At 44.3% G+C, this 10,266-nt stretch overlaps 1 protein-coding gene across 1 annotated transcript in view; it reads left to right on the forward strand.

Moving 5' to 3' along the window:
* The window catches only part of SMTNL2 (smoothelin like 2), a 48,449-nt gene extending 43,056 nt beyond the window's left edge, over positions 1 to 5,393 (forward strand). The window contains exon 9 of the mRNA XM_044994115.1: positions 3,781 to 5,393. Coding sequence (XP_044850050.1) covers positions 3,781 to 3,907 — 127 coding nt within the window. The 3' untranslated portion in view covers positions 3,908 to 5,393. The remainder of the gene's footprint in view (positions 1 to 3,780) is intronic.
* The last annotated feature ends 4,873 nt before the right edge of the window (positions 5,394 to 10,266 follow it).

A 10,266-nucleotide genomic window follows, 5' to 3' on the forward strand; every position in this document is an offset into this window, starting at 1 on the left:
CAAATTAAAGCAATTAAAATGTCAACAACAGAGCCCTAGGCTAACACACACATTTGTCTAAGGGCCCATCTCTGCTGGGGAGTGATTTGTACCAGTGTAGTTAGACAGGCACAAATCTCAGTGTAGATGTGCTGCACCACTGCAACTTAGTGTGGTTTGAAACTGGAGTAAGCTGCAGCATGGCTTGTCTACACAATGCGTTAGTGCGCATCGGTGGGGTGTGAATTGTAGTGTACACCAGCATGTTGTATGCTAACTGGCCCACATGCACCCTACACTGAAAGCTAACCTACGCTAAACGTTCCGTAGTGAGTGTTGAGTCCTGTTTCAAACAGTACTATGTCAACACGCACTAGGGAACTTTTAATGCACACCAGCTGGCTCCACACAGGCCAGTTAATGTGTAACATGTTAGTGTGCACTAGAATTTACACCCCACAGATGCAGACTAACACACAGTGTAGACAAGGCCCCAGTATTTATCAGTGCAGAACATTTACACTAGTAGTGGCACTAGTGTAGCTACATTGGCACAAATACCCTTTAGGTTGGTCTATACTGGGGTACATCTACACAGGGATAAAAAACCGCCGGCTGGCCCGGGTCAGCTGACCTGAGCTCATGGGGCTCGGACTCTGTAAAACTGCTGTCTAGATGTTCAGGCTTGGGATGGAGCTCAAGCTGCAGGACCCTGCAGAGATGGAAAGTCCCTATGGTCTATGCAGCAATTTGTAGCCCTGGAGCCGGAGCCCAGGTCAGCTGCAGCCATGCCACGGTCTTTTATCTCTGTGCAGACATACTCTAAGGGTAGGGCTACACTTACCGCGCGGGTCGACGCGGAGAGTTCGACTTCTCGGAGTTCGAACTATCGCGTCTAATCTAGACGCGATAGTTCGAACTCCCCGCGCGCTCCGGTACTCCACCACTGCAAACGGCGGTGGCGGAGTCGACCTTGGAGCCGCGGACTTCGATCCCGCGGCGTCTGGACAGGTGAGTAGTTCGAACTAGGGTACTTCGAATTCAGCTCCGCTATTCACGTAGCTGAATTTGCGTACCCTAGTTCGACCCCCCTTCTTAGTGTAGAGCAGGCCTAAGTCTCTTAACTAGGACTTGAAAAATATTTAGTACTATTTTGTTCCATAGATGGTAGCAAGAAAAGAAAAACTACCAAGAGATGCTGTCTGGTGATTATAGACCACAGAACTCTCCCAGTGTCACATGGAGCACAGGTTCACTTGCTATTAAAGGCAGAGCTGAGTTAATTGTGTTTCCCAGCTGCAAAGGTCTGCAGATACATCCCTCCAGACTTCTGCAGCTGTTTCTTCTATTGCAGGCCAGTGGGAACTTCAGATGATGTTTCCTCTCTTTCTTCCCAAGAGTAAACAGCAGGAACAAAGCTTTGGCACAGTCAGCACTGTCAAGACCAAATCCAGGCTAATGAAGGCACAGATGGCCTAATGGAGAATGTAGTATTAGCAATATTCTTGTTAAAACCCTAATATGTGCTCGCTCATTGTAGCTTCATAACGGACCTGACGTCTGAAACTCTGTGCTGTGCTATAAAAGCTAATCTTTCCATTAGGCCAGAGGTCAACATGTACTGGGAGTGTTCAAAGTTAAAATCAAGAACCAGACAGCAGTCAAAGCAAATCACAAGGAAAGCTCTGAAGTGCTACAGTTTATGGAAGGTGGCTCATTTTAACAGTTTAAAGCATTCCATTAAATTCCGTTCTGCTGTTTTCTGCACCGAGAAACATTTACTGGTCTTAAGCGGTTTGACATTAGACTGAAGCTTTATTAGGCAATTGCTGCAATGTAAGTGTGTCATCTGAGTGGGATGATTTTATAAGCACTTCATTTAAACCAGCCTTACAGTGTTATTTCACTACTCTTTGGGAAATTGGTTCTATATCCTGTATTTGGACAGAGAAGAAGAATCTATATCCTTTCTAGCTTTTTATGATACAGGTAATAGGTGACACTTACTGAACTTTTCCAGTAACCCTTAACAAAGAAACCGAGGTTTACAGAACAAAGAAACCAAGGTTTACAGAAGCCTCAGGGAGTTAGGCATCCAAGTCTCATTGACATTCAGTGGGAATTGGGCAACTAATTCTTAAACCCCTTTGAAAATCCCACACTAATACCCGATTTAGATGAGGTTTGCATGCGAATCTAGCCTCTCTGGAAAGATCAAAAGGATGCAGCAAGTGGTTTAGTTTTCTGGAGTGAGATTTGCAAGTCTCCTCCTGTTGATGTTCATGAAAGTTGACTTCAGTGGGAGCAGAGAGAGGCTAGCGTTGTGCATGTCTGAAAAATCTCAGCCCTGGTTGTCAGGGGAATCTCTGTAAAACACATAGAGGGGTAACACCACGCAGTTGCGTCATCCTGCGTGTTTTGGCACACTGGCTCAGTGAATGAGACCAGCCAGGGTTTGCTAAATTCATAACAAAGGGGAACTTTTCAGCTATTTGATAATTTTGTTTAATTACAGAAGGAAGGAATTTTTTAGCTGTTTGACCCAATGTAAACATGACTCATACGCGGTTGCTGTGCAGTTTAACTCGGGTAACAATAAGAACGCTCCATGGGGTACAGAGTCAGGTTCAGCATGCTCTTTCCAAATAATCACAGGATGCAGCAATGCACGGCTACAGGCGCCTACAACTTTTGATGTAGCGTCAAACACTGTTACACTGACGTACAGTAGGGCCCCCTCAGAGTGAAGTTTTTCAAATCAAAACTTCACTAGAACTGGAATCACCATTTGCCATGAAGCGAAACACTCACCATAAAGGCCGTGCACTGTATTTGAGCTCGCTGCAAGCGAGGTCAGTCACAGATAAATAAAATGATTGGGGAAGATCATCTTTCCTACGCCTGCGGCTGATAAACAAATCACAAGAGTGTGCGTCATGATTTTTTAGCAGGTTGGTATCTGACATGAACTGTAATAGAATGCCTGGCCTCTCAAGTGCCTCTCATTGCACGGGGTGGCTCTTTACAGTTCTGGTTTAGTCGGGAAATTCCCCTTTTCTCAGGACTCTCTTAGGTTTCCTTATGGTTACCACCACCCCAGCCTAGGGCTGGTTTAATAATATTTATGGTTCAAAACAAAGTCCTCAAATAAAGTCCATCACCACCGCACACATGTTCATACTCAGCTTGAGCATGCGCAGCCAGTCCTGGAGCAATTTTTCTGTCCCCATTGGCTCTTCACCGAGCAGCCACTCTCAGCCCTTCCGAGCTGGAATTCAGCCTTCTCACGCACTAGCCCTCCCACAGCAGCCTCACCAGCCTGAGCTGAGAGAGATCAGTGGGTAGTCAACCTTCCCCTACTATTGACTGCCCCTTTATAAGGCCCACGTGCTTTCCTTTAAGCCCAGTTGGGTAGCAGGTAATCAGTCCCAGGTGTACTGGACTTCTCCCTCCCTCTCGAAGGGACCAGGCATCCTGTGGCCCAAACCCAGCTTTTTTCCATAGCCTATATAAGAAAAAGACCCAAAAATCAGGACTGTTCCTATAAAATCGGGACATTTGGTCACCCTACCATGAGGGAAAAAAAAAAAAAGGTGGAACAGGAATTTTCTCTGGTTACAGAAAATGGCAGCCTTCAGGCTTGACCGTTTCAGTGTTAACTACGTTATATAAATTTCTTTGAGAGAAAATTCCTCTGTTTGATACAAGCCCAAATGATTCCAATACTGGGGTAGCAAATGGATACTGGAAATAGTTGGCGATAACCCTTTGTTTGATGGCTCTGTTTTGGGATTACTGCAGGAAACTGGCTCACTGCGACCGCCTGATAGAAGTGGACGACATGATGGTGATGGGACGCAAGCCAGATCCCATGTGCGTTTTCACCTACGTACAGTCACTATACAATCACCTGCGCCGCTTTGAATAAACCCACTGGGAAGCTTGAACACAACCCCATACTGAGACGACCCTGGTGTTTTCTCAACAAAAGGAGAGCAGTGTTTTGAGAATAGAGCGCGGCCATTATTGTTCACTCTGAAGCTTGTTACCGTCCCTATGCTTGCATTCAGCCATGTCACTGCTTACACTGTTGCCAAGCAGGGCCCCAAAGTGTTGATCACAGCAGTGGGCCAGTAAAACACAGGAAAAGCATAGGGAAAGGCAGAAATCGTCATTCTGGTGCTAGTGATAAGTTGTTTTAAATACAGTTGTGTTAAAAGATTGAAGAAAACTAAAATATAAGTCTCCTTATAGTCAGCTTGGGACACATGGCTCTGTATGGTAAGAGCACCTTTGTTTCAAAGTCATTCTCTCCTACCATAGTTTAAGCCACACAGGATAACGTAGATACGTTTTCTACTCCTCTGTCCAGTGTAGCACACAGGAAACAGAAGGTAGTTTACACCAAGACTTTACAAAGGAAGGCAGCCTCTGCTCTAGTGAATACAAGTTATCACTGCCCTCAGGGGTGTTTATTCTGTTGTGTGCGTGCGCGCACACACAACATAACAACCGCTGGTGGGGGTTCTTACAAATCAGTGGCCCATATGGGGATTGGAACCACAGCACAGGCCTTTGCCACGTAAGCTAAAGGAGTTACACACTTCACTTGCAGCAGTAGTAGGCTATTATCTTTTATCTGCATCAGCCACTAGAGACAAGGGACACAATCCACTTAGCATCTGAGCTCAAATCCCCATATAGGCTATTACTGTGTAACAAACTCCACCAGCATGTGCCGGGGAGGTCAAACCTAAAATCTTTTGCTCAAGTGGCTGGTTGAGGTCCTGGCTTAAGTCCTTGCTAAGAAGGCATGGGAGGAGTGGGGCTGTTACTTGTATGCATTTATGTACACGGTCATAACTTCAGTGCTTACAAAGCAGCGAAGATTAACTGCTCAGGAGTCCTATTTAACAGGTATAACACAGGCAGCAGCAGAGGAAGCTGCCCAGCAATGTGCCTCCACCCCAGCCCTAGGAGCGATCTCCATGACCCATTCCATCCTCGGCCTCCCTGCTGAGGGAGTCTGCTAAGGTGCCACTAAATGATTTGGGAGTTTTGGATCACCTTGGACTATTTCTGATCTCAGTTAACCCTCATTAAGCCTCAGTAACCCCATCAACTTCAGTGGTGTTATTCCACATTTACACCTGTGAAAAAAAGATCAGGTTCCACCCTCTGGCTTCTGTTCACTAGATCAGCAGCTTTGTTTTTGCAATGAACGTAAAAAACTGAAGTCTCATCCCCCACAGAACAAACTAATAGAAAGTACAATAGAAAGCCAGGCAAGCAGATTGCTCTTGCTAAAGAATGTTTTTTTACCTGCATCTGTTCCTGTTCCTCACAGATATTTATAAAAATGACTTTGGTTCTGTATTGACGACCATTTATAATAAAATATATGTCAAACTCCTTTTGGCTGAGTGCTTCTGGCTGAGTGGAGGATACAGCGGGAAAGAGATTCCCGAGAAGTTTTTTCAAAATGGAAATATATTCAGAATTTAAAGGAAAAACACACTGGGACCCATTGTGATCTCAGTCATAGGGCTGTAAATCCAGAGCAACGTTGTTGGCTTCAGGACATGACTAAAACTGCTGGGTCCTACTGCAGTACAAAGGATAGTAATATTTAGTAAGCTACAACTATTTGCATGGTAGGGACTATCACAGCTGCTCTGAGTGTCGTGCTCCCTACCAAGCCTCCTCCCCTTCATCTACACTGAGATGATCCACTGCTAAGGATAGTAGCCTAGGACGCAGACTGAATTCAAGTCCCTGCTCTGCCACTGACATCCTGTGTGACCTGGGCCAAGTCACTTAGTCTCTCTCAGCCTCAGTTGCTCATCTGTACAACAGGGAAAACAGCACTGTCCTACCGCCCAGGGGTGTTGTGAGGATAAATACAGTAAGATGTGCAGATACTATTGTGATGGGAGCTGTATGTGTATCTAAGATAGATACAGCTTGGATTCTGTCCCACAGATCATCCTGCTTCTCCTCAGTTGGCTTCTAGAGCCAGCAACTGCTGCCTGTCCCCCTTCCCCACTTTACAGAAAACTAGCAAGAAGATTTTTTTGAAATGTAAATATTAGTTGAAGCTACAGTTTTTAAGCACGTGCAGCTCAAATGCCAGACATGCTATTTATCCCAGGCCAGATCCTCAGCTGGGGTCAGTCACCAAGTCAATGGAGCTGCAGCACTTTACGGTGTTGGAGCTACAGCAATCTGGCCCAACTATGTCACTGCATTTCCCTTCTGCACAATGCACAAGCTTACTCAATTGAGCCAACACAGAGGGACAGGAGGCTGGACTCTCACGGCAGGGTTAGGAGCCAGCCCAGGAGGGATAATGATGCTAACACCGATTGCTAAATGCACCATCCCTGGAGGATTTTCACTACTTTGGCCACACTCCTATTCCTGTTGAAGTCAATGACAAAACTTCTGTTGGTTTCAGTGGGAGCGGGATCACTCTCTTCCTTGTGAGAACTACACCGTCTGAGCAACCACTACAGAACCAGCACGCATCAACCTGTGTGCAACTGTCGAAAAAGTTACGGTTCAGGCAGGTCCAGATCTGTTCGTCCGATGGACTGAACTCAGCAAACAAATTTACATGGTCAGGTCATAGTTTGTTGAGTTACAGATCTTCTCCCCCTCACTGCCACGCTGTCTCATCTTATCCAGCCTATTTTGTTCCAACATCTGAAGCAGGACTTACAGATACCTTACAGAAAGAATTACATCACAAGCCTAGAGCGGAGCCCCTCCTGTGCCCACTGCATAGCAATGACCAGGCAATAGCTACGTATTCTCTCACTACAACAACTTTCTAAAGTTTGGTTGTTCTAAATTGTGGGCCAGTGGATAAGCTGGTGTAAACACAGGAAACTCCATTAATTTCCAAGGCGCTGCTCTCAGTTACTCAGCCTAAGTTTGGCCTGAAACTGTGAACAAACCAACACATGGGGGTAGGAGGGAGGACAACAAGCAGAAGAGCTGTTGACTATGTAGTTACATTCTCCCCCCCCACACACACACTTCCCTCATGGTTTTCAAAGAGAATCCCTCAAACAGGAAACACACACTGAAGTTTCCTAGTTGCACTTCAAATGTGAAATGCTTTGTACCCCTCCCTTTCATGCTGAAAAGTGTTGCATCAATTCAATCAGAGAGATGAGCTCAAGCTACACCATTCCAATCTGGGTTTGAACTTCCCCAAAGTTCAGAAGGATTTGGACGGAGCGTTTTCTTCCAATCCAAATAGTTTGGACAGAGTTTTGGATCAGGTACCAAACAACCCAAAGTTCAATGGCGTTTGGACTGGGAGTTTGGCTCAGGCCCGATCTCTTGTAGAATATATTATTGCCCAATATAAACAAGGCTGGAGCTCTTGCTTTTCTAGCAGACTGAAAAAGAATAAGGAAAAGCCATTAACTGAATACGTAAACTGACAGTTCAAGCTGGGGAGCATCCTGCTGTTTATAATGCAGATATCCTGTTGCTAATGTCACAGTGGAAACAATTTGAGAGCCTTTATGCACATCTGAAAAATATCAGGTGCCACTGGCGCCGCACCCCGGTTACCGCTACCCTTCTAGCTTTTACGGAAGTGGACAGAGGTTTGGCACGCTTTTGCATACTTGTCAGATAACGTTTTGGTGTTCTGAGTTTTAACACTGTCTTGAATGACCAACATCATGATGGAGAGTAAATGTATACATACAACTATTGCTCAACAAAATGTGTTCTGAGTAGGAAAGCTCTAGATTTCTATTTCACAGTAATAGTCAAAGTCTTTTTCCTGTTGAAATGCTATGAAAGCAAACCTGCCTTTAGAGCCAGAATTTACTGTGGTTACAGGCCCTTTCTCACAGCACAGCATCAGTATTTTCTCCATTAACATGGTCAGTAGGGCAATACAGTATGATTCTTACTAGCCATATACCTTGCATCACCCCAGATTCATTCATATAGGCCCCTGCTCAAAGGGCTTGCACTCCGTTGATTTCAATAGGACATAAGCATGGACTTAGGTGCTTTGCCAAATCAAGGCCAAATGCAAATCTACTGAGATGCAGAAAGCTGAAATGACTTGCCCAAGGTCCTCTAGCAAACCTGAGTTATATTCCTGGCTCTGCTACTTGTATGCCCCAGTTTCCCCATCTGTAAAAATTGGGATAATGATAGTGACCTGGTTTGTACAGAGCTCTGTGAGGGTACGTCCAGACTACCCACCATATCGGCGGGTAGCAATCGATTTTTCGGGGATTGATATATCGCATCTCATCTAGATGCAATATATCGATCCCCAAACGCACTCCCGTCGACTCCGGAACTCCACTGGAGCGAGCGGCGGTAGCGGAGTTGACATGGGGAGCCGCGGACGTCGATCCTGTGCGGTGAGGACAAGAGGTAAGTCAGAATAAGATACTTCGACTTCAGCTACGGTATTCCCATAGCTGAAGTTGCGTATCTTACATCGACACCCCCCCGGTGTAGACCAGGCCTGAGATACACTGATGAAATGCATTACTGGACAGTATTTGGTCGTGCCATTAGGGCAGGGGACTGGACTCGATGACCTATCGAGGTCCCTTTCAGTCCTAGAATCTAGGAATTATAGAGAAGGATATATTCATGAAGCAGTCACAGGACAAACATTGTGCAGCACCAGATTTCCTCTCCTTCACTGTTTCAGACATGGCCACTGACTTTGTCGTTTGCATTTAGCTAGCAGCAAGTAACTATTATCTTACAATTATGTTATATTCTTGGACATCTGTTTAAAAGTAATAGAAATATTAGAGCTTATTATAAAATATGAACCCACTTTCAACTAAAGTTGTTTGTTTTTTTAAAATCAACATTGCAAGTTTTGAAAATTTTCAAACCAGCTCTAAAAACCACGCACACATGTATGTATGTATGTATGTATGTATGTTGCACTGGCAACTTTTACTCATTCTTCATTTTGTCTGCTTTCTCAATTTGTTAATAGTATGCGATCTAATTTATAATGAAATATAAAACTAGTTGTGCATGTGCTTGCCCTAAAACTGAAGCCTTTAAGTGACACCTCTGCTGGATTTCTTTATTATTTTTCTGGCTCCACAAATACCTATTCTTAGAAAGGGAGAATAGGAGACCGGCATCTAATAGATATTAGTATAAGTGGAATGTATCAGATTCAGTGGCAAATGGCAGTTTTGAAATAGATGGCTCACAGGTTTTCTAATGTCCTAAAAACTTCAGAGCCAGTCCACAATGCATACAAAAGAGCAATCATATTATTCAGTGGCAACTTGAGCCTCCTTGTAAGGCCAGATTATTTTGCATTCAATTTCTACAACACTCAACATGTTAATTTTTTCTTTTCAGAGATTTCCTGGATTTCACTGTAACTGATTAGGGGGCCCAAGCCTGCAAATCCTCACTTTTGGAAGCAGGGTTTGCAGACTGAGGCCTTCAGTAAATATAGTTATCAAATTGTAGGCTCCTTAGGATAGAGATTTGTCATGTTTTGTTTGATTGTAAAGCAGGGGTTGGCAACCTTTCAGAAGTGCTGTGCCGAGTCTTCATTTATTCACTCTAATTTAAGGTTTCGCGTGCCAGTCATACATTTTAACATTTTTAGAAGATCTTTCTATACGTCTATAACTAAACTATTGTTGTATGTAAAGTAAATAAGGATTTTTAAATGCTTAAGAAGCTTCATTTAAAATTAAATTAAAATGCAGAGCCCCTCGGACCAGTGGACAGGACCTGGGCAGCGTGAGGTGCCACTGAAAATCAGCTTGCATACCGCCTTTTGCACAAATGCCAACTGCCATAGGTTGCCTACCCCTGTTGTAAAGGGTCAACCACACCTATCTAAACAATACTAGATCAGCTGCTTACTACCAACAACAGTGACTGAACATTTCCCTGCTGTACATCTAAGCATTTGCAGTAGAACACTGACCTCTAATGGCTAGAAATCAGTTCAAGATCACTCTGTGTAGTGCAAATTCAACTATGCAAATTCATTTGAACACATTCCCAAACTGCATGTACAGTTTAGGGGATTGTTTGAAATAACGTTTAAAAAGTGATCAATAGTAACTTTAATTATTATATCAGAGACAAAGTAAGATACATGTGCAGCACCAGGGCGATCTGAATGAATAAAGGAGAGATGCCACATTGCCAAGAACGCCATCCAGCTTTAGTGCAGCCAGACCCTCACTATTGTACCTGCCTCCCATAGCGAGTGCAACAGGCAATACTCAGAAGCACATGGTTTCA

Source organism: Mauremys mutica, chromosome 19 (genome assembly GCF_020497125.1).
Source record: "Mauremys mutica isolate MM-2020 ecotype Southern chromosome 19, ASM2049712v1, whole genome shotgun sequence".
NCBI classification, from domain to species: Eukaryota; Metazoa; Chordata; order Testudines; family Geoemydidae; genus Mauremys; species Mauremys mutica.